Source organism: Semicossyphus pulcher, unplaced genomic scaffold (assembly GCF_022749685.1).
Source record: "Semicossyphus pulcher isolate SPU_LCO1_2020_fin unplaced genomic scaffold, fSemPul1.0.p SCAF_16, whole genome shotgun sequence".
NCBI lineage: Eukaryota > Metazoa > Chordata > Actinopteri > Labriformes > Labridae > Semicossyphus > Semicossyphus pulcher.
The window spans coordinates 21,766,141-21,790,384 of record NW_027211670.1 but is presented as its reverse complement, the minus strand read 5'-3'; the positions used below and the strand labels follow the sequence as shown (position 1 = coordinate 21,790,384).

The following is a 24,244-nucleotide window of genomic DNA, read 5'->3' as shown; positions in this document are numbered from 1 at the left end:
CTTTACAGAACATTCTGCATTCATTGAGTCTTTGGATGATTCAAAAACTATAAAACATAAAAATCTATTTCCTCCAGGCATCCAAAAAATACCGTCCCTTGTGTGTTGTATTTGACTAGAAGTTTGTGAATGTAGCTGAGCACCTCTGGTTTGTGCCAGTTTTAGAGAGGATATTAAAGGCCAAAGATTTCCTTTTTACTGTGATTATTATTTACCAAATACGCACATATAATTTTGTAAAACTGTAAGATAGACACTGGGAAGCTAAACAATTACAATTTTGAGAGTTCTCTTGATAACAGCCATTTAGAATTTAAGGTATACTACACAGTGACCGATTTTATTTGCGATACTGTACAATTTTCCGCATCATAACCTGTAATTTGTCTGCAGCAGGTGGGCCTACAATGGGCTCCAACGTAAACAAAGCATGAAATGTGTCTGCAGAAACCCATCATTGAAAATGATTAACAAACATCAGAATGGGCAGGAAACAAAGGTTTAACAGCAAGAAATAGTCGCAAAATGTGAAAAAAAACAGTCAGTCAAAAGAGATGCTATTGTTAAAAAAATAACTGCCGCTGGCATCTTAAAAAAAGGCAGAAGGAAAACAGCCTCCAGGCAATAAGAGATAGGAGCAAGTGAGAGAGGGAGGCAGAGAGGGTTTGGCTTTGTTAGAGTGTGGAGCAGCAGAGGCTCAGACATACAAGTAGAAACACGTGGACATGGCCAGGCAGATGCTACGTGTTGCTGGATACAGCTCAGAGCCTTGCAGGGGAATGCACAGTTTGAGCCATTTTACTTGCATAGCAAGCTCTGCCTAGTCTTAATGCTGCATGTAAGCCTACTCATGCAAAGATACCTTTTACAAATTTGAGGTTAATTAATTGACCGCCAGCCGATTGCCTAAAGTAGAGCACAATCAAAGCTCCTACAACTTTCTTGTCAACAGCACAGGACATGCATCAGGAGTAAAGATGTGTGAATTGACCCATCCTAAGGGTCTGCACCACTTCTAACAAAACCTGTTTTGTTGTAACTCTTATTGACAGGACCAAAGTCTGCAGTAGAGACTGAAGACACCTTTTCCCACAACTTGTTACATCTTGGGCTCTTGCACTTCCACAAGCTGCCAATGACAAACTTGGAATTTCCTCCCCAGAGTCGGCAAAGTTCGGTGGCTCCAACTCAATTATTTTCTTACTTCTTCTTCTCTTACAGAAAAAATCCTACAAGCACAAGGATGGATTTTTTCCCTTGGCTAAAGAAGATGACAGCAAATAAAGAAGGTGCTAAAATATGCAGAATATCTTGTCCACCAGTTAGAAAACATGTAGCCCCAAGCTACAATGGTAGGATATTTGAATGCAGCTAAAACTCCATAAACTCTTTCTGAGGGATTTCACCCAAACCACCAGTCTGAACCCTGAGAGACTCGCCACAAGAAATATATTATAGTTTGCAGCGACTCCAAACACCAGAAAATTACCAGTTCTATTTTAACTCTGTCCTGTGAGCTTAGGCTTCATTTCACTCACAGAAAGTCACTCAGAAAGTGATGCTGAAGACGGATTCTAAGAATTCATCTAGTACATTTTACACATTAAGGACACAGATGAAAAATGAAAGAAATATTTTTCTATCTTGTGCTGAAGAAACTGTGTTTTTTGAAGTTAAATCAAAAGAGACAGCACACAGGCTCGGGTCTTATCAAAGGGGTTTCCTTTTAGACAAACAACAGGACTTCCCTATTTTCATTACACGCAAAACACACTGAAATCTAACTTTTACTATTTCCTTCTTATCCTGCCTTTTCTTAACCCCCCCAAAAAACTCCGTCAGATGGGTGTGTCTTAACTTGAAGCTTCCTCGATCTGCACTTGTGGCAGTTTAAATCCCTTTATCGTTGCATTATGCATGTGCTGCAGACAAAATATTCGGCATCTCCTTACCTACATTGCTGCATGCATTGCCACACACTCGTCAAGTTTATAATATACAAGTCCTTTTCAGGTCAAATGGCTTTTTTATCCACAAAATCAAGCACCGAAGACAAGTCTCTTAACTAAGTCTAAATTATTGTTGTTATCCATACACAACGGACGTTTTGTTTGGGTCTAATGTGACTTTACAATACCAGAAAATATGTATTACTTACTCTGGTATGGTTAACTTGGCATCGTCTCCATACTCAAGAAATGTGATGTAAATCTACGACAGACTGCAATGGCTGTTACAAAAGTGCATGACATAAGGTGTACCATAACACCTTGAAGAAAGAGAGGAGGGGAAATGTGAAGGATAATTGAAATGGAGATTGACAGCTGTCTGTCTGTTTGGCAGGTGTTGAATCCGCCTCCAAACTTTCATCACACAAAGAACAGGTGCTAAAATATCACCTGCCAACTGCAAGTAAAATCCCTAACCACACACGTTTCCCCAGAAACTATTCATCTTCCCTGCAGCTGAACCCATAACATTTGCTCCGACTGTGTGCATTTGGACTTCAGAGCAGTAGACAAATAATTAAGTGATTATAAGAAATACCTCAGCAAACATCAGATGAGCTTTTATGGAGGGGTTTTTGGACATTTTGTTCAGCTTTTAGTCATTTGATGACTTTGAAAAACCTACTTCTTGTTACTGCTAGTACGATGATTTCATGCTAACTCTAGTTATTAGCTTGTAGTATAAAGCTAATGTGTAGCTAGTACTTTTTATTCTGTTATTTTTTGTTCATTTACATTTAGTTTTTTATCTTTTATGCTTTAAATTTTCAATTCTACATTTTAGTTTGCTTTCTTAGTTATGATCCCTTCATACATTTCCAGTCAGGTCTTTTTATCCTGTGTTGATTCAGCTAGTAAAAAAACGCCTCGCTAGTATGATTCAGTAGCTATTCAATTATTATTTTTTCCCCCAGTGTATCTATATACTGTCATCAAAAGTTTTGCCTCATTTGTTAGTTATGACCATTTTTATACATTTTCTGTTGTGTTTCTGTTTCTCTTGATCCAGCTTATATGAAGTAGCCTAGCTTGTATGAATCAGTACTAGCTAGCATTATCAATATCGGGTCGATAACAGTGGCGATAACCATAGATGAATGTAGGAAATAAAGGCGTGTGTAATAAGCCTATAATTTATTTCTGTTAAATTTACAATAAACCTGTACAGTAACTGAACTATATTGTACATTTTAATAGTTAAAAAAGGTAAAAAAGGTATTATTAAGTTATTTTTTTTAAATGTAGCAAACTTTTTTGCTAACAGTTTTAGTTTGACTTATGTGATAGTTGTTAACATTTCCCACATTTTCATTGTTGTATTTTTGAGTCTCTTTTGATTGAGCTAGCATGAAATAGCCTAGCTTAAATATGCTGCATTTCTTTGGCTAACTGTAGGAAGATCGAGGGCTTTTTTAAATAAAAAGTAATGTAATGATCTCAAGGGGAAATCATGCTGTACTTTATCAACTCTTCATTGTCTTATCTCAGTTGGTTACAAAGTCAATTTCAGAATTAACACATTATCCTGAACCTTAACCTCACATACAATAAAAGACTATTCCATAGTTTGATTATTTCCACGATATGATCAGTCTCAACATGTTTTTGTGTGTGTGTGTGTGTGTGTGTGTTTGTGATACATGTTTGGTAAATGACAAACATCAGTATTCTTCATCGCTTCCAACTGTGTAAAAGCGGGTAGGTTCTGAGGGTTGAATGAAAAGAAACAAAGATAACTGCACAGAGAAATTGTAAGGTCAAACTGGGCCAAACTGTAGTTGTAGAAGCTGCAACGTGTCCACAGTGCAACCAGACTGCTTTGTGGCTCTGCCAAATTTTCTTCTCCTCCCTCCCTGCCTCAAACATCATCAGATGGCCATGCCTCTTTGGGAAAAGATCTTTTAACACAGATTGTTGTACATACTGTGATTTGGCTTCTGGATTATTGTTTACTTTGAATGGAAATAAAAAAGAAGGCATTATTATTGGCTGACTATTTAATACTTTTATTTGCATGAAAGAGTAAGTTGATAATAATGAGAAGGACATAGGATAATAATAGGGAAAATTATGACTTAAGGTTAGCAACTGTAGATGTGTAAAAACGTTCACTGGATAAAATGTGTGCCCAAAGTTATATTTAATCATGAAGACATTGTTCTGCACAGTTTGCTGATTGGAAATTGCTGTTCCCTGCCAGTGCTTGTTACTCACAAAGTGTATAGGCCCACAGTTTACCCAAAAGTTTAATGATGTAAAGAGCAGGATTCCCCCCTCCAGAAATGTCTGCAACGCACAGGAGCTTTAAATAACTTGTGCAGGTGATATCATTTAGTCCAACATTTAAGGAGCCTCAGATAATCTGTCTCTGGCTTGCTCTTCGTGCGTAAATTACGCACGCCCCACGTTAGCAGACACCACGTCGAAAGACATCATTCTTAACCCTTGCTTTCTTTTCTGAGGAAAAAAATGAGCCAAAGCTCTAATAAAATGGAGGAATTCAAAACGAATAACTGTCTGCACGTCTGAGATTACGCCAGTCTTCAGCCACTCGGCCATGTCCTTAATAAATCGGGTTCTAATGAAGGCAAAGCTTCACAAAATCATCCAGTCCAACATCAGCTCAGCGACACAATGTCTCAGTTTGGATGCAGGAAAGATAAGACACCCCAAACAAAGTCTCAAAAAGGAAAAGTCCATGGAGAGGGAGAGGATGTTAAAACGCGTCTGAACGGTGGAAAGTAGTCGTGTAAGTGATGAGTGTCCTCATCATCCACGTTTGAGCTGAAACGTGAACTTGTTTGACATGTTTTAAGACGGCCCCCCTCTCTGATGAGGGAGGGACTCTCTTACTTGAACATGTACAAGTTATCTGGTGCGCACAGGACCTCCCCAAAACTTCTGGCATATAAAAGCCAAGCTAACTCATTTGTTTAGGCAGTAGGGAGTTTCTGCTAGGGTCTGGATTGGAGTTGTACACAGACCGGACCCTACCGTGTATGAGTGGTGTCTGAGGAGAAAAAGGATTCCCCCTTTGCCACAAAGAATCTACATGTCTAATATTTAGACATGTTCAGCTTTGTGGATATTCGGTTAGCGCTGTTGCTCAGCGCAGCAGTGCTTTTGGTCAGAGGTCAAGGCGAGGATGATCGTAAGTATCACTTTCACATATTGATTTGAGTTGTTTTGGGACTGTGGCACCCTAAGGATGTGGATAGCCTGCAAGGATGCTGAGCAGTTTGTTGGAGCCGATCGTCCTCTGCAGGATACATGACTCCAATAGGCAGAGATGTTACTTGATCTGGAAGCGAATAGGGATTTATAGGACGTTCCTTTTACCGTTTGCTTCTCTCCTTGACGCGCACATACTCGCTCTGTGCGTCCGCGTGCTGGAGCGCAGACATGAGGGGCGCAGCTGCACTTTCTCTGATGCGCAATGACAGGACATTGGGTTCAAAGGGAGTTGAAGCTTGGCACAACCGTAAACTTCAAAAAAGCAAATGAATTTGATAAAATCTTGATTGATTATAAGTTGTTTGGAAAGCAGTTTTCACCAGTTGTAGGAAGATTTCATCCAACTGTACAATACGTTCCAAAGTCTGTAGACTCTAATGCTTTGATTTTTCTCTCTAGTTTTAATCCTAACGCATCAATAGGAGGGTTTTGGGGGAGCCAAACATGATACATTTAGACCGTTTCAGCCGTTTTAAGGTTAAACTCCTGCACTAAAGCTTCATAAGAATGGCACATTGAATAAGATGACATTTTCAAGTTTGTGCAAAACTAGAATTTGTTTTTTGGAAAAAAGAGGACAATGGAAAAATTGCTGAAGTCTGACGTCGACAGTGCAAAAGTCTAGACATCAATTAATCACCATACAGAGAAGGGTGCGGAAGATCTCGCTTTGTGGGTTAACAGCGCCGCTTAGTGGCACAAACGGGAACTTTCTGCATCCATCCTCCAAACCTCGGTCCACCCACAACCAACTAACCCAACCTCACGTCCAGCAGCCTGAAATGTGATTAGGGCCTGGTAAAATTTTCCACTCAGCCTTTGAGGAGAAAACCTGATCCTAAGTGTTGGATTGTGACGTTTTCTTCACCATGGCCTGTATTGTAAAATAGCCAGGCTCAGAAATGTGTTCCTCCTGTTGATAGGCACTGATTTTAGACGTTATTATAATCTCTGTTCCTGCTCACAGATGAGGCACCATACAGCAGATTTTGAGATAATTAAGAGTCTTTGTCTGGGACTTTGCTGCACCTAAATGAAGCCCCTATCCTACAAGAATAGCACAGGTTCTCAGGTTAGCACAAGAGAGTGGAATAGGTACCAAACCTAAAGAAGAACACACATCACATAAATCTGCTTGGCTAAATAATCATTGTGTTAATATTATGCTGTTTTGTAATCAAAGCCTGATGTGTGATTTAGGCCTATTGGGCACATCTGGTTCCCATATGTTGCACATCTGTGCAGGCCTCTCCCAGACTACATTTTGCCAGCACATTGTACAGAGTTAATTTACCACTCAAATTTACTTTTTGGCATGTTATTAGACTAAACCGAGAATATTTACTCTGTTTTTGGACGACTAAATTTGACTAAACTCACTGTTGTTTTTCCCCCGCAGAGACATTCGGCAGCTGCACATTAGAAGGACAGTTGTACAACGATAAGGATGTATGGAAACCAGAGCCCTGCCAGATCTGCGTCTGCGACAGTGGAACCGTCATGTGCGACGAGGTGATCTGCGAGGACACTTCCGACTGTGCTGATCCCATCATCCCAGACGGAGAGTGCTGCCCTATCTGCCCTGACCCTGAGGGTACTTCACCTTCATCCTTCACCTCACCAAATCTGTGGTCGATTAGCTTTTTTGGCGCCACCTAGCGCCTCCCACCTCTGCTGTGGCGACCCATGGCTCTCTCTCTGGCCACATGTGGACTTGAGGCCCTAAGCCTGCCTGCTCTCCAGAGGATTTTAATACAGAAAATATCGCTTTGGATTTACCTTTTGTCCATTTTATTTGCAATATTCATTCATTTAACGATGGATTATACCTGCTCTTTGGTGAAGTCTGGCATGCAAATGTAATTTCCCAGCATGCCTACCTGTGCAGTGAGACTGCAGGGACTCACGTCTACGTAAAAACATGACATCATTTCACCAGATATGATGTGTAAAGTAAAACATATGTGCTTTTAAATATTAAATAAAATACGTTTTTTATTTCTCCCAGCCTAGACCTGCTTTAGAAAGCTTCCTTATAATCTACCTTAAACATTTTATTTTATTTAGTAAAGTTATGAATGTGTCTCAAATAAATGTTCAAGTCGTGTTGACATTTTCTTTCTCTCCATTGGTTCTGTAGCAACCCTGGAGCCACCAGTGGACGAGGTATTTTGCCCTTTTAACTTGGTTTGAAACTTCATATTGGTCTCTCTTTGGAGACGTTGGCATGAACCAATTGAGTTTGACATTATGGCTGCTTGTGTTCTAGACCACGCACGAGTGTTTTACAGTGTGGATGAAACATTGCAGCATAGCCTAACTCCCTTTTTCCATCTGTCCGTAGACAATAAAGGGACCTAACGGCGACAAGGGAGACAGGGTAGGTTTCACATCTTTTACTCTCATCATCATTGTTCTGCTATGGAGACATTTTTTGTCCTGCAAATGACAACTGTTGTATATATGTGCTACAACTGATTGGGGACAAGACTGTTAGATATTTTGAATATGTTAATACTCGATCAGGCACATTTTTGCCAAAACAAATACATCAGTGTGTCCCAGCAGTTTTGTTTAAAAATTCTATTGGCTTATTCTGTTTTAGTTGCCTTTGAGTACATTTCATGCATCTTCTGCATCACATGTGATTAATTATTTAAATCGTTTGTAACCGCTCGTGAAAATATAATATATAAAATATAAACATTTCCGTAGTGGTGTTCTATATTCATCTTGACAAACTAATCTAAATACCGGCAGAGCTACTAGGACATTAATGTTTCTGATGACCTTCGATAACTAGGTCACAAGGTCAAAAGGTCATGCAAAGTTCAAAGGTCATATAATGCAAATGGATTTATAAAATGACAAACAAGCAACACTCAAAAAACTCCTTTATATATGATTCTAAGCAGCATTATTGTGCTTCTATTAATATAAAATGACTGAAAATAAGAATGAAAACATAAAGAAGTTAAAGAGAGAGAGACGTATATTTGCTATTTGAATGTGTCAGTATGGATTTATAACACGAGCTATGATTTTCTTCACACCGCAAGATGAATTACATTCATGAAAACATGCAATTATTCAATTAAAGTTTGTCTTTCTTACAGGGAGTTCCTGGACCTCCTGGCAATGATGGACTTGACGGACAGCCTGGCCTTCCCGGACCTCCCGGACCCCCTGGCCCCCCTGGCCTTGGCGGAGTAAGTATCTCCAAGTCAGAGCGTCCAAGAAGCGCTGGATTCGATTTGTAGATGACTCAGCTGTTTACAAATGAGACTTAAAAACCAGTGATAGTCCACGTTGGAACATGCAGCCATGTTGACGGCTCTCTGGCTTCTACTAAGATCTATTTCTGTTTCTCCGTTTACGCCCTTAATAAGAAAGATCAGCGGGCGAAGCTTCGTGCAAAAGGAGAGACTTCCTGCACATTGCTTCTTCACTCACTGACTTAAATCGATACATCCTTTGTAGCCTTTTTCAAGTTAACTTTATATTTGTGCTACTGGATTGATCAGAGATGTTTACCCCACTGCCCAAATATAAACCCCTTTACTGTAGCATGTGATTTAGAGTTAGTGACTATGTCAAAAACACACTTATCAGCTTTCAGCTCATGTTTTTGTGCTTCACTGAATCTAAACAGCACTTATAAATGTTGTTTCTCCAAAGCTCAGTGACTAACTCTTTCTGCTCTCCCCTCACAGAGCTACTCTCCTCAAATGAGCTACTCAGACCACTCCAAATCCAGCGGCCCAGCTGTTCCTGGCCCAATGGTATGAAGCCTTTGCTCTTTCTCAACATACCTGTATTTAGATTTTGCAGACGAATCAAGAGATATCTTACGTCTTTCTTCTTCACCGCAGGGTGCCATGGGTCCTCGTGGTCCTCCTGGATCCCCTGGCTCCTCTGTAAGTATTCCCCTTATGAGTCACATGACGATACATTTATAATATTCCGTCCAGTTTCTTTTCTTGCGTGAGATACGTGACACTGCATCCACGATGAATGTGAAGATATTGTGTTAATCGCTGGTTCTTGTCGTCCATCAGGGTCCTCAGGGTTTCACCGGCCCCCCTGGTGAGCCTGGTGAGCCTGGAGCTTCTGTGAGTAAACAAAATGTTCTATTATAAATATTTCTCTTGTAGAGTTTAGGAGGAACATGTCTGCTTTATCTGCATTTCACTTTAAAGTGAACGAGAAAACCCAGAAATCTGCATGTTGTTATTGATACTTCCTCTTTACTTCCTGTACTCCGTAACCCACTTCCTGTCCTCGCTGACCCACTGACACACATGTGCAGTGATTGATAGATACCGCTGAATGCCCCTGAATGACAACGAGGCTTCTCACAGCCATTGTCTTCTCATATTGAACATTCACTTGGTGCTAATCCAGATGTTTGTTGTTGTTTTAGGGTGCCATGGGTTCTCGTGGTCCATCTGGCCCCCCTGGAAAGAACGGAGATGATGTAAGGGATTTATTGATTATCGTCTATCCATGTTTATGACATACTTCTTGGGATGTTGTTCAAACGACTTCCTTCGTTTGGGGTAACACTTCCACAACGATCAGCGCATACTAACCTCCTCTCCTTTTCTTCAACAGGGTGAGCCCGGCAAAGCTGGTCGCCCCGGCGAGCGTGGAGCTGCTGGCCCTCAGGTGAGTGAGGCCCATTGAAGGATGGCTATTCCTCATTGCTGGAAGTTATCATCCATGTTGTTTTTGACACGTATCTCTCGTTATTCTTCCGCAGGGTGCTCGTGGATTCCCCGGAACCCCTGGACTCCCCGGCATCAAGGGACACAGAGTAAGTTTAGAGGAACGTGTAACACAGAAAGCATCGTCTGTGAGGATGTAATGAGCGGTGGCTGACCTGATTGATTTTGTGCACAGGGATTCAGTGGTCTGGATGGAGCTAAGGGAGACGCTGGACCCTCTGGACCCAAGGTAGGATAACAGGAAGTACTGTTGCTCACTAAAAGAGGATTCTCGTGATACACTGAACCTACATTTCAGTTCTTCCCTCTGCGTTTGTCCACAGGGAGAGGCTGGTGGTTCCGGTGAGAACGGCATGCCTGGTGCCATGGTACGTTCTTGTCTCACAACAATCAATATGTTGACGCGTGCATGCTTGTGTACTCGTAGTAAAGATCAGATGCAACACTTAAAATGTAACGTGTCTTTTGTAGGGTGGTCGTGGTCTGCCTGGTGAGAGAGGACGTCCCGGACCTCCTGGCCCATCTGTAAGCACAACTTTCATGTCAATTTCATTTAGTGTTTACAGCTCCTAATAAAGTTTGATTTGAATCCACTACTGCAAATTTCACTCTGTCCTAATCTGCTCCTCCTCCTCTGCAGGGTGCTCGTGGTAATGATGGAAACGGCGGTGCTGCTGGACCCCCTGTAAGTATTGCTTTTTACTAAGGTGTAGTGACATCATCACATGATGCTATATTTAAGGCTTTGAAGAACTGTGACATTTATGGTTGTCTCTCTTTATATTTCAGGGACCTACTGGACCTTCTGGTCCCCCTGGATTCCCCGGTGGTGCTGGAGCTAAGGTCAGTCTCCATATTGATTAGATCTATCAAATCCAATACATTTGAGCACAGTTTGCTGAGCTTGCTAGGTGTGTTTCAAGCTGGGTGAGTTTAAAGCTGCAGCCTTTTAACACAATTCAATTCAATCAAATCTCTTTACTTGTCCCTGAAGGGCCAACGTGGAGGCATGTAGAGTAACACACTTAAAACCAAACAGAAGAGCAAAATGTATACATATATATATATATATGTATACGTCTGACATGCAGAATGTCTGATTGAAACAAAGGAAGAATATGACACAACTTTTACAATATTAGCCCGTCTATTATATGCAGGTGGATACAAGGAGGCGTCCTTTGAAGCCACTATTAGTCTGCAGGGATAAACTCCTTTCACCTGACAGTGACGCTAGACACGAGACACTTCTAATCCCAAATTTAACGGATCCTGTCCTCTCTATGTCGTCGACATTTGATTCAAACTGAAAACCACCCGTTAGGCTTGATGTGTTTAAGCCCAGGTGAACACTTCAGCCACCAGATGGCATCAGTAGACCTGCTTACCTCTGGTGCCCCCCTCCTCTCCTCTCTCTTTTACCATCAGTGAAGGATCTGTGATAACATCCTGTAACACCTGTTATGAGGTCAAACAGACTGGGCGTATATTAATAAGAAACAGAACAGGTCTGGACACTGTTGTCTCTATTTAGACTGTTTATTTGTAACGCAGCATCTTAGTGCAAGCTGTCTGACTACTGACTTTTCTTTCATCTGTAATTTATTTGCACAAAATATCGATCCGTCTGACACCCTGTTGCTCCTCTGCGCAGGGAGAGTCCGGTCCTCAGGGAGGCCGTGGATCTGAGGGACCCCAGGGAGCTCGTGGTGAGCCTGGTAACCCCGGACCTGCTGGACCCGCTGGAGCTGCTGTGAGTAGATCACCCGACTTCATCTTCCTTTCTTTTCCTTTAAAAAAACCAAACAATTCAAATTAACTCAGCTTGTTATTTCCTCTCTCAGGGCGCCCCCGGATCTGATGGCTCCCCTGGTGCTAAGGGTTCTCCTGTAAGTATCAAACCCACTCGTCACATGTAATCCACATGAGTCCTGCACGCGAGGCGTCCTGACACCGCGACGCTCTCTCTCCCACAGGGTGCTTCCGGTATCGCTGGTGCTTCTGGTTTCCCCGGCTCTCGCGGTCCCGCTGGAGCTCAGGGAGCTGTTGGTGCTCCTGGTGCCAAGGGTAACAGCGTGAGTAGTGATTGTGTCAATTAAGAGTTTTGGTTCAGCAAATGTTTTGTCAATGAGAGCCAGACTCACCTGATGTGTGTTCCTGCCGACAGGGTGACCATGGTGCTCCTGGTCCTAAGGGAGAGCCTGGTTCCAAGGGAGAAAATGTGAGTTTGAAACACACTCCTGCTTTCGTGTTTATTCTGTGTGATTTCAGGGAACAAGTTTTTCTAAAGCTCTTGCATCCTCCTTCAGGGCGCAGTTGGACTTCAGGGACTTGCCGGCCCCGCTGGTGAGGAAGGAAAGAGAGGAGGCCGTGGAGAGCCCGGTGGTGCTGGACCCCGTGGACCCTCTGGAGAGCGTGTATGTTACTTCCTCCTTCACGTCATCCTGCAGCGTAGCACTTTAACGTATCAATGAAGCAAACCTCCGTGTTTAAAGTTGTAATCTCGAAGCTCTCAAATTCGTTCTCTTTGGCGGCACCTATGGTGATAAACGGTAATTGCGGGAGCACACTTTCCACAGACAGTGCTGCATGTGTGACGTCCACGGTTGGCTCCGGTTGTAAATCTTGATTTTCCTGGCTGACGGTCGCTTTCCTTTTTAGACTGTTTGCTTCATCTGAGCGTCGAGTTTGTTTCTTTTTCTTTGGATTTTCACTTCTTGTTGAAGTTGTATCTGTAGTCATCCATCTTTTCTTTATTTGTTCAGCCATATTAGATTACTGTTTACTCGCAACACTTGCAGAGACCGGAAAAGCAGCCGCTTAGCTCCGCCTACCCTCTCTGGCAGACCAACCACTGCTGGCTGATGGAAAACGCGTCACTAACTGGGCGCCGCTTGTGACACCCAGTCTGTAATACTGCAAATGCAAAGGCGTTCATCAGTGGGCCATAGGCTCAGTCACCATTGTGTTACTGCATTCAGCGATAGAAAGAGACTTAACAGACATTTATTTAAATGACAATCTTCGAGAGTATATCTTTAAATCATTTAATCAATGTTTCTGCACATTACAGTAGGTTGTAGTCCCAGAGGGTTAAACTGCTGTTCCAGCAAACTTACTGACTTGTTTGGTGTGTCTGTGTTTCCATCAGGGTGGACCTGGTGCTCGTGGTTTCCCTGGTGCTGATGGAGGTGCTGGTGGCAAGGTGAGTCGGTGAATCGACACAATGAGGCCTCGAGCAGCTGCAGAGAAAGTTTGAAAGGAACCTGATATCGATCTACTCTTACAATAAACTGCTCAGATCTATCGTCTTCTGTCCTCCTGACTCTTCTCCTGTCGTTCCACAGGGAGCCCCCGGTGAGCGTGGTGCCCCCGGAGCTTTGGGAGCTCAGGGAGCCACTGGTGAGTCTGGAAGCCCCGGTGCTCCTGGCGCTCCTGGATCCAAGGTGAGCTCTGCAGCCGGTTTCCTCACATCCAACACATCCTGTTAATCACACTGAATATTTGTGTTCATACTCATCATGTCATATCTCTCCCATAGGGTGTGACTGGTAGCCCTGGCAGCCCCGGCCCTGACGGCAAAGCTGGACCTTCTGTAAGTTCTGATGAAAGCTTTTAACCGACTCTTTTTAATACATTGAAGAACTGCTGCGTTTAAACATGATAGGAGAGTCCTTTCTCAGTTCTCTCCTGTCCTCTGATGATCTTCAGGGTGCCCCCGGACAAGATGGACGCTCCGGACCTGGTGGACCCGCTGGATCCAGAGGACAGCCTGGAGTTATGGGATTCCCCGGACCCAAGGGAGCCGCTGTGAGTCAAGTCATCTTGTTTCAAAAAAGGCGCCTGTATATGATAATTTGTTGATCTAATCCATCTAACGGCAGCACTGATGCAGGATCTCCTTTATGGCAGATGTAAGTTTGGACTCTGTTCTTTTTAACAGGGCGAGTCTGGTAAGGGTGGAGAGAGAGGACCTGCTGGTGCCACTGGCTCAGTTGTAAGTACTTTTATAATTTGAAATAATAAAACTCAAACTCTTTATGTAAAATATATTTTCTTTTTCAAAATAAAAGTCCAGAATAAGAACATAAAAACAGCTGATCACTGGTTTGGTTTTTGTTCTCAGGGTGCACCCGGCAAAGATGGTGATGTTGGTGCTCCTGGACCTTCTGGCCCCGCTGTACGTATCTGATTCACCTGATTCACAGTAACCAACAGATCACCAGATTTAAGGTTTCATCATCATCATCAATTGTTCTTTCTGTGCAGGGACCTGCTGGAGAGAAGGGAGAGCAGGGACCTGTCGGTTCTCCTGGATTCCAGGTAGGTGTTGGGACATCGCCTCAGCAGCCTGGGTACTGTCATGATGCACTCATGATCTGTGTGTCACATTTCTGCTCGTTAAAGCTTCAATGTTCCTTCTTTCTTTCTTGTGCAGGGTCTTCCCGGACCCCAAGGTGCTACTGGTGAGACTGGCAAGCCTGGTGAGCAGGTAAGAGGTCACCATTCATGTGTGTTTCATTCAGTCGCTGTTCAAGCATGCCTGATCTTATAGTAGACACGATATGTTCTTCGATGTCCAGTAAACAGTAAATTATATTCATTTTATATGCATACTTTTTGACCCTTGTCATCACACACCTGCCTTTGCTGGTTTCCTGTTGGAGATCATGTTGACATAAATCTTCTTCCTCTTGTGTTCAGGGTGGTCCCGGTGAGGGCGGACCCCACGGCCCATCTGGATCCAGAGTAAGTATTCTTCACTCATTCTAAACACGGTTCCTCTCTCCGTTAGCCTAAAACCGTTTGTGACCGACGCGTGTCCCTTCTCTCCCGTTAGGGCGACAGAGGTTTCCCTGGTGAGCGCGGCGCTCCCGGTGTTGCTGGACCAACTGGACCCCGTGGATCTACTGGCCCCGCTGGTAGCGATGGAGCTAAGGTGGGTGAAAAATAAACCTGAAAGAACAAAGACAAGTAGTTACCCAACTCAAACACGAGTTATTTTTTGTTTTAGAATACAGAAACACATTCAATCAGGACTCCAAAGAACGGAAGCTTTAAAAAACACCTTCACAATATTACAATAAATGGATCCAGCATGATAACACAGTACAAAACGTTCTTCCTGCCATGTGATCCCCATTGTTAAATATCCGTACTCTATCACTGCCTCATTCTAGCATTTAACCCTTTAACTCCACAAAATATTAGACATCTTAATGAAACACTGTGTTCTGGTATTCACTGGAAAAATATCCCTACCTCAAGGATTGAAGTACTTTCCGTTGTGTTCACATTCTTATCTCTGAGATGATCAAAACACATGTATCAACGGACATGTCAGCACAGGACAAATCTTCTCTTTTCTCCCTTAATATTTCTTTTAATGCAAATAAAGGTGCTTAACCATTTACATATAAAAGATCAGGTTCAAACCAGACACATTTAAAAAGTTCCCGCTGACATTTTCAGCACAATCTTGCGCCCTAAAACGTCAATCAGTTTCTCACAGTCGAATAGAGCAGCTGGTGAAGCCTTTAAGACGCATCACAAACTCGTCTATTAAAAAGAACACTTCAGTCCATCCTTTGTTTGACCTCTCTGTAGACGTCTCTACCGACGTTTAGGTGTAGAAGAAGCTGCTGCAGAGTAGTAACGTTCTCAAAATTAAAGATATTAATAGAAAGGATTATTATTGTTATTATAACCGACACAGAAACGTGAAAACCCCACAGATCCACTTTAAACCCACATGTTGAGGGAAGATTATCAAGTGTTTAATTCTTCCTGATTGTTTGTTTGTGTGTGTGTGCAGGGAGAGGCCGGTGCTGGTGGTGCCCCCGGTGGTCAGGGACCCCCAGGTATGCAGGGAATGCCCGGTGAGCGTGGAGCTGCTGGTCTCCCCGGAGTCAAGGGAGAGAGAGTAAGTATAATATAATATGAATCATTTGTTAAATACAGATTTGTCAAAGATTGTTGTACAAGGTTTACAATGTCTTATATTTCATTAGAGCATGATACAACATGATAATTAGTGTTTATCAGGACAAACAGGAAACTCTTCTTGATTCACTGGTAGAGAATGAAAACAGCTTCTTTTAGTTTGGGATGTTTTTATCTTCATATTTTAGTTCTGGTAAGGATTGCTTCAGATAGAATAAGCTGTAGCTAATTAAGGGTTTGTAAAGTTAATAAACCTTTATTCACTTTCTCCTTCTTCAGGGAGACGGTGGCGGCAAGGGAGGTGAAGGTGCCCCTGGCAAAGATGGCGTGCGTGGTATGACTGGTGCTATTGGCCTCCCAGGACCTCCTGGTGCTCAGGGTGAGAAGGTGAGACGGGAGTAAACTTTAATTTAATCCTTTAAATACCAGCGATCCAGTTTCATGATCACTGCTGGATTGTGTTTCCTGTATCCTTTGATCCCCCCTTAAATGTATCTTTATTTATAAACCTTTATTATATGATAATAATTGTTCTTCTGCTTCTGCATGATCATCTCAGATAATACAATAGTATGAAGATATGTATTATAATATGTCTGTATTCAGTAGTATTTTATAGCTCGTTCTGACCTCTTTTCTCCTCCACCTCTGCTTTAGGGTGAGGGTGGTGCCGTCGGTGTTTCTGGACCCACCGGTTCTCGTGGTTCCCCTGTAAGTTATTCTCCAAACACACCTGATTGAAGACTACAAAACAAACAAATTCATCTTTTTACTGGATTTGTATCTTCAGTACGAGATACCGAGAACCTGACCCTCTTCTTCTACTTCCACAGGGTGAGCGTGGAGAGGCCGGACCCGGCGGACCCGCTGGATTTGCTGGACCTCCTGTAAGAACCTCAAACATTCATCCATGAACTCCTCCTTGTCTTCAGATTTAGATGCTTTCCATCCATTTAAGATCAAAGCATGTGTTCAACTGTTTTGTCTCTTCCTCCAATGAAAGGGTGCTGATGGACAGCCTGGTGCCAAGGGAGAGAATGGTGACACTGGACCCAAGGGAGACGCTGGTGCTCCTGGATCCGCTGGACCTGTTGGAGGTGCTGGACCTCAGGTGGGCCTACATATCACACAGATGCACAAACTAAAAGTTCAGAGTGAAGAATCAAAGAAGAGGATTTGATCGTTTTTAACTTTCTTTCTTCATCAGGGACCCGCTGGTCCTGCTGGACCCAAAGGTGCTCGTGGTGGTGTTGGATCTCCTGTGAGTACCCGTCAGCATGTGAGGTTTTAAAGCCTTGAGTGATGAAACGTGACGCTTCTTCTCACCTCCTTTGTCTTTTTTACATCTGTGTTTAGGGTGCTACTGGTTTCCCCGGACCTGCTGGCAGAGTTGGACCCCCTGGCCCCTCTGTAAGTCCCTCCTGCCCCACACAATCTGTTTGTCTCTCAGCATTATGACCTCCAGCAGAGTCTAAATCAATGACTGTAATCCTCTGAAGGGAGCCTCTGGAGCCCCTGGACCCGCCGGACCTGTCGGCAAAGATGGAGCCCGAGGAGGACGTGGTGAGCCTGGACCCGCTGGTCGCCCCGGTGAGGGTGGTGCTGTTGGAGCCCCAGGACAAAGTGGAGAGAAGGGATCTCCTGGCAATGATGGAAGCCCAGTGAGTATCCTGCAGTAGATGTATCCTGATGATAACGTCACAGTGGTTTCTGTGACTGATGACTGTGTTGTTCTGCGCAGGGCCCCGCTGGTATCCCCGGACCTGGAGGTTTGAACGGACAGCGTGGTGGTGTCGGTCTCCCTGGACTGCGTGGAGAGCGTGGTTTCTCTGGTATGCCTGGAAAATCTGTGAGTATTTGTTTTATTTCCATATAGTGATAAATGTAGAACTTTGACTTCACTCTTGAGGACAGCACCACTTTGCGTTAGAGATCTGACCCGTCTTCCTTTCCCTTCAGGGTGAGCCTGGAAAGCAGGGACCTTCTGGACTTGTTGGTGAGCGCGGACCCCCCGGACCTGCCGGACCTCCTGGACTCTCTGGTGCTTCCGGAGAGGCTGGTCGTGAGGTATGAGGCCTAGAAACCTGCTGAATACTCATCCATCATCCGCTTCCATTTGTGAATGATGCACTTCATTAGAGCTGATAAACAGCAAGCATTTAGCTAATCATCAAGTCCTTTAACTATTGTCCATCCATCTGCTCCTCCACAGGGATCTACCGGTCATGATGGTGCCCCTGGTCGCGATGGAGTTTCTGGACCCAAGGTGATACTCCTCCTCTGGATTAGCTCCCATCATTCTTAAGCCTCCTTTAATATTTAAAACCAAACGTAAGCCTAGCATTGTCTAACTGGAGATTTGCCTCTATAGGGAGACCGTGGAGAGTCTGGCATGGCTGGAGCCCCAGGACCCCCTGGTGCCCCTGGACCCCCCGGTGCTTTTGGCCCCTCTGGAAAGACTGGTGACCGTGGAGAGAGTGTACGCCCCTTCTTTCCTTCATCCTGTTGAAAAATGACTCTAAATTGGGATTTTATTTGAACCTGGTTTTCCGTCTTTCCTTCAGGGTGCCGCTGGTCCTGCTGGCCCTTCTGGTCCCGCTGGTGTCCGTGGTCCTGCTGTACGTTCACCCCAACAAAACAAGCATCGGTAACAAATATTACATTTTTAAATGGTGCTCCAGTCACGCTGACCTCCTGTTGTCTTTTTTTCAGGGACCTGCTGGATCAAAGGGAGACAGAGGAGAGGCTGGTGAGGCTGGAGACAGAGGCCACAAGGGACATAGAGGATTCACTGGCATGCAGGGTCTGCCCGGACCTGCTGTAAGTAACTGATCCAAGTGTGCTAAAGTTGAAACATCCTTAACTTTTCTTGCATTTTCTCTGCAAATATATGATATTCTTCTTTCTGCCTGTAGGGAGGCTCTGGAGAGAGAGGACCTGCTGGTGCCAACGGACCTGCTGGACCAAGAGTGAGTACATCTGTTTTACAAGAACATGAATTATCTAGCAGTTTGGTGCTTGGAGAGTCTATTTTTAGTCTACTACAGCTGTTTTATATTAAGCCAGAAGCAAAAGTAAAATAAAATCAGCAGTGTAGAGAGTATTTCATTGTTCCAGAAGTTTGATAGGCAAGCAGGAGTTATGAAGTATGTTTTTCTCTCATTAAGTGATCATGTGGTCTTTGATCCATAGGGACCTTCTGGATCTAATGGCTCCCCTGGTAAGGATGGCATGAACGGTCTGCCCGGACCCATCGGACCCCCTGGACCTCGCGGTCGCAATGGAGAGATGGGCCCTAGTGTAAGTTGCACTACAACCAAATACTTGTACGTTCAGACAATTGGTATATTCCTGCAGTTTATTCATCTGTGGTGTCTCAAAACAGGGTCCCCCTGGAGCTCCTGGACTTCCTGGACCCCCTGGCGCACCCGGACCTGCAGCTGACATCATCAGCCAGCCCCTCCAGGAGAAGGCCCCCGATCCCTACCGTGGCGGCCACTACCGCGCTGACGACCCCAACATGATGCGCGATCGTGACCAGGAGGTTGACACCACCCTCAAGACCCTGACCCAGAGGGTGGAGAAGATCCGCAGCCCCGACGGTAGCAAGAAGAGCCCCGCCCGCATGTGCCGCGATCTGAGGATGTGCCACTCCGACTGGAAGAGCGGTGAGTCCAGATCAGAGCCTCGATTGTGCTTGTAGATGAAGAAAGGACGAACTCGGACTCAAAGCGGTTTGTGCTCTTCTGTTACAGGCATGTACTGGGTGGATCCCAACCAGGGCTCTGCTTTGGATGCCGTTAAGGTCCACTGCAACATGGAGACCGGCGAGACCTGCGTCTACCCCAGCGAATCCAGCGTCCCCATGAAGAACTGGTACAACAGCAAGAACATCAAGAAGCACGTCTGGTTCAGCGAGTCCATGACCGGTGGATTCCAGGTAAGAAGTAAAAAGAAAATAAACCATCATCCTCATCACTGTGAGACCATCAAATATGTACAGTTAAGACTGTGAGAGTAATGCCTTCTCCTCCCTCCACCCTGCAGTTCCAGTATGGCAGCGATGGTGCTGATCACGAGGATGTCAACATCCAGATGACCTTCATGCGCCTGATGTCCAACCAGGTCTCTCAGAACGTCACCTACCACTGCAAGAACAGCATCGCCTACATGGACGCCGCCACCGGCAACCTGAAGAAGGCCCTGCTTCTCCAGGGCTCCAATGACGTCGAGATCAGAGCCGAGGGCAACAGCCGCTTCACATACAGCGTCAGCGAGGATGGCTGCACGGTGAGTTCACTGAAATATTAAAGATCATCTTATGATGAGCACGATTTTGATTCTTAAAACACTTTACAGAGCACTTTATCTGACCTTTTCTCTTTTTCTTCCCTCCACAGTCACACACTGGCACATGGGGCAAGACAGTCATCTACTACAAGACAACAAAAACATCCCGCCTGCCCATCATTGACATTGCTCCTATGGATGTTGGTGCACCTGATCAGGAGTTTGGCGTCCAAGTTGGCCCCGTTTGCTTCTTGTAAAAATGAAAGAAATATGGACATGACATTGTTGTTTTTTTTCTAGCAGTCATCTCTAAATCCTTTTTTCTATGCATTCAAAACTCATTCGGCTGCCATTGGTCCACATGCTTAAAACCACTCTACTGAAGACGGTGTTTATGTTTTTTTTCCAATCATGAGAAGTTTTTTTTTGGACTGCTACTTCAACCAACCACAAGGACACTTTAAAAAGAATCTTTTGTTTCAACTGGCAACAAGAAAATAATATATACTTGTGTAAAATTTCCCCCTGGAGATTGAGAAAAAAAAAGAAAGATCCACTCACGCAATGAAACACAGGTGACTTTTGCCATTTTCTACCACTGCGGAAAGGACATTGAAAACAACAAAGTGATGTGTACCATTTTTCTGGTGTTAAATAAATTGTAAAAAGTGTGAAGTGTCTTCTTGTGCTAAATTTGCAGATAGAAAAACACCTGAATGTCGCTCAGACAAAAGCAAACGAGACAGAGGAGCTCACCTTGATTGCAAAACGTAGATGGCTACCTCATAACAAGAAGTCACCCCATTTTTTTTTCTTAACTGACAAGGGTTGATTTTACATGAGTCTATTGTGGGGAAACCAAAAACCATTCAAAGGTGCTATTACCATTTCAATGAGGTCCGGTTATTGGTGTTTGATAGTGAAACTCTCGCTGTCATACTGTAATTATTGCCACTAATGCCTGCAGAACCTTTGGTGCTACTAAATTGACTCTTGTTGTCTTTGCATTGCAAATGTTTTCTTCTTAAGTGTTGGTTTGACGGAAGAGGTCCTCAGAAAAGGTGATCACTGCAGATGTAATGCATGCAATCATGTCTGTAGATAAAAGCGAGTGCCTCTGGTTCAACATCATTTCCCTGCCCATGTGTTCAGTGTTCATCCTTCTGTCTGTTTTTTTTGCCCCTGTGGAAAACTCCTCTTCACTAAAAAAAAAAGAACGAAACAGCACACATCTCCCACCCTGTTGTTTATGTTGTTTGTTGATGTCTTTCGCGAAGGGTTTCTTAAAAAAGAAATTGAAGCAGACCCACTTTCATGGTTTAAAAGAGAGATTCTGTACTTATTTTGTACATGTATAATAAATTGAGATGTTTTTAATTATTTTGGGTGCTGAAATAAAGCATGTGAAGTGGTCTACTCAGTGGCGGATGTTTTCACTGTCCTGTTTTGCAACTGTTGTGAAACTGAAATCAGGTGTTAGGACTTTAGAAAATAGTTCTTAATCAAGCTGCATTTCACATTTTCCTCAGGAGGCCATGAACGCTGAAACTCTGATGTTAAAACGGAGTTATGTAGATGACTAATTAGGTTCTGGAATCAACTGTTCCACAACAGTTGCACTGAGTATATTTCTATTAAGCAGCAGTGAAAACAAGGCCAATGATAAAAAACTACGACCTGGCTCTTCTTCATGACACACAAAAACTTTGTAGGAAATCTGCTTCTAAATCCCCTTAAAAATCAGACCTAAAATAAAATAAAATTCAGCCGAAAGCAACAATCAAATGCGATTCAGACATTGTCATTTAATCTCCACTGTCAATCAAAAATACGAAGATGTTAGAAAAAGTTTCACCTTTTACCGAACTTCCTAACAGGAAAGGAGATGTGTGTCTCAAACCAAAACCTCATCAATTGTATTAAAATACAACAGCGACCCCTTCTGGACTTCTTATGCAACAACAGCTGCTTCAAAATAGAAACCCATTGTTCTCTGATGGTTTGACTCATTAGTTTTCGAACTCAGTAAATATTGAACCGTGATTCTTTGGTATCATGTGATCTTGGAGTGAGCTGTCGCTGCCAACCATTCAGGATTGTGACCCTTTAAGTGACGCAAAGTCTTCAAATGACCCTTTGACATCATGAATCACAGAGCAGAGCAAAAAAGGAAAGACAGCATTTTGAGCTAAGAAAGATTGTATCTCGAGAAAATATCCAGCAGAGTTCAATAATTTGAAAGGCTGAAGCCTCATATTAGCTTCAGTTAAACTTCTGAACACCTTTCTTTCGCACATAAACAAGGACCTTGTACCATCACTGACCTTGTAGCACATTAGAAAGTAGGGGTAGGAAATAATATCGATATGGCAATATATCATTGGCCTCTTAACAGATTTACTTGCACTTTTGACTCACTCTGTCCCTTCTTCATGACTGGGCACTTCAATGAGGGTAACAAGAAAATAAATTAATTGGTTGGTTGAAAAAGAAGTTGACAGCAGGATAAAAGAAGAAGACACTGGGATAATGTCAAACAGTGGTGAAAAGAAGTGAAAGGTATAATAAGTAGGATTATTTTCTTGCACTTTGTCAACCACACATTCAAACTGGGCCCCTCCTCCTGGGCTCTTCGTCACCAGAAGCTCACGCTCAAGCGAGAACACGCCCACCCCGCCGAGCTAACATCGACAGCATCGCGGTTAGCTTCGCGCTAGCATGCTAACCGCCGGTTAGCTTGTCCTATCGGGTTTGAGGCACCTACCTGTCCAACAGCAAGAAGGTCAACTCTGCATCGCCCTTTCGCCATGTTCGCCGGTCTGAACGGGTTTAGTTGCTAATCTGAACCATTCCCACACTCATCTATACGCTGTGATTGGCTCAGGGAACCACAACAGCGCCCCTCCTGATTAACGTCCCATGCAAAGCAAAACAACAGAATAGATGCAGAGGGAAGGTTCTCACTAACACACATGTATACATGCCCTAAAACGCATCAAATTTCGAATGTACATCAGGTCTGATGGAAAATATATATATTGATATTATAGTGTCCTTGTGCGTGAGTCTTCCAAAATGGCTCCGCCCCCTAGCAATTTTCCAAATACGCCTCCCCATAGAGCAGGGGTCTCAAACTCACTCAGAGAGGGGGCCGCAATAAAAAACGAGGGCCGAACGGAGTCAACATTATTTGGACAACAGACATAAATAAACAACGTGTTTATCAGAGGCATTATGACAAATTAGTCATACAGAAATATGAACTTTGCTGCTCCAAAGACATCTTATAGAATCCAGAAGAAACCAAGGGTATCAAATATGATGACAGGAAAAGGTGCAAAAAGTAAATATATTTTAGTGCACTCTGCTCTTATGACCGTTTGCCAGAGCCAGGTGCTTGGCATCTTTTCTCGGCTGCAGGTTCATTAATGTTTGTGGTTAGGTTCTGAGCTGTGGACACTCAGAGTGTAGTGAAGGTGTGCATACACACATATGTGCTTCCAAACATGCAGCGCATTCGAGCAGCTGTTGGCGGAGTTTGGGGCATCGTTTCGGAGTTATGTCAGCTCCATTTGGATGTTTACAGGTGCTCTTTCCACGCCAACTACAAACGGATTACTGAGCAGTTCAAATTTAAATGTATGAGCTCCAAAGTCGGCAAATAGCCGTGTGAACTCTGCCAGGTCCGCTCAGTTTATCAACAAATTGCGCAGTTGGGAACACAGTGGTGGAGACCCGGTTTGTCATTGTCTGGCAACAGGAAAAGTGACCCAAGCTTCCTTGCTGCACCAGAGTCTCCCACAGGCGCAGCTTGTCTTGGAAAGCTCTCACTGCATCATACATGTCTGTTCACACGGTCCCTACCCTGAAGCTCGAGGTTCCCACAGATGGTGCCCGCATGTCTTGATTAGCACGCCCGCTGTAGCAGTGCATTCTGGGATTTGTAGTATCAGCGGTGTGCGTGCTAGCCAGTTATGCTACACATGTGATATTATCTTGCGGGCCAGATATAATTGTATCGCGGGCCACATGAGTTTGAGA

The 24,244-nt window shown here is 43.7% G+C and overlaps 1 protein-coding gene across 1 annotated transcript; it reads left to right on the top strand.

Moving 5' to 3' along the window:
* Positions 1–4,940: 4,940 nt before the first annotated feature.
* Positions 4,941–21,623, top strand: col1a1b (collagen, type I, alpha 1b). Its single transcript, XM_069664857.1, has 51 exons — positions 4,941–5,160; positions 6,643–6,837; positions 7,384–7,409; positions 7,588–7,623; positions 8,360–8,452; positions 8,957–9,025; positions 9,116–9,160; positions 9,302–9,355; positions 9,667–9,720; positions 9,858–9,911; positions 10,006–10,059; positions 10,146–10,199; positions 10,294–10,338; positions 10,442–10,495; positions 10,611–10,655; positions 10,760–10,813; positions 11,625–11,723; positions 11,815–11,859; positions 11,947–12,045; positions 12,138–12,191; positions 12,280–12,387; positions 13,122–13,175; positions 13,318–13,416; positions 13,512–13,565; positions 13,682–13,780; positions 13,914–13,967; positions 14,097–14,150; positions 14,240–14,293; positions 14,409–14,462; positions 14,675–14,719; positions 14,811–14,909; positions 15,786–15,893; positions 16,193–16,300; positions 16,571–16,624; positions 16,747–16,800; positions 16,917–17,024; positions 17,121–17,174; positions 17,270–17,323; positions 17,413–17,574; positions 17,655–17,762; positions 17,873–17,980; positions 18,126–18,179; positions 18,285–18,392; positions 18,478–18,531; positions 18,626–18,733; positions 18,829–18,882; positions 19,106–19,213; positions 19,299–19,581; positions 19,669–19,853; positions 19,961–20,203; positions 20,314–21,623. The coding sequence occupies exons 1-51, from the start codon at positions 5,079–5,081 to the stop codon at positions 20,458–20,460; spliced, it is 4,347 nt and encodes a 1,448-aa protein (XP_069520958.1). The 5' UTR covers positions 4,941–5,078; the 3' UTR covers positions 20,461–21,623.
* Positions 21,624–24,244: the final 2,621 nt, after the last annotated feature.

Bases quoted from the DNA above. Each gene is read 5' to 3' on its own strand.
- col1a1b (XM_069664857.1), top strand. From the start codon at position 5,079: ATGTTCAGCTTTGTGGATATTCGGTTAGCGCTGTTGCTCAGCGCAGCA. The intron at 9,912-10,005 runs GTGAGTGAGGCC...ATTCTTCCGCAG, and splicing joins GTGGAGCTGCTGGCCCTCAG to GGTGCTCGTGGATTCCCCGG. The intron at 10,339-10,441 runs GTACGTTCTTGT...TGTCTTTTGTAG, and splicing joins ACGGCATGCCTGGTGCCATG to GGTGGTCGTGGTCTGCCTGG.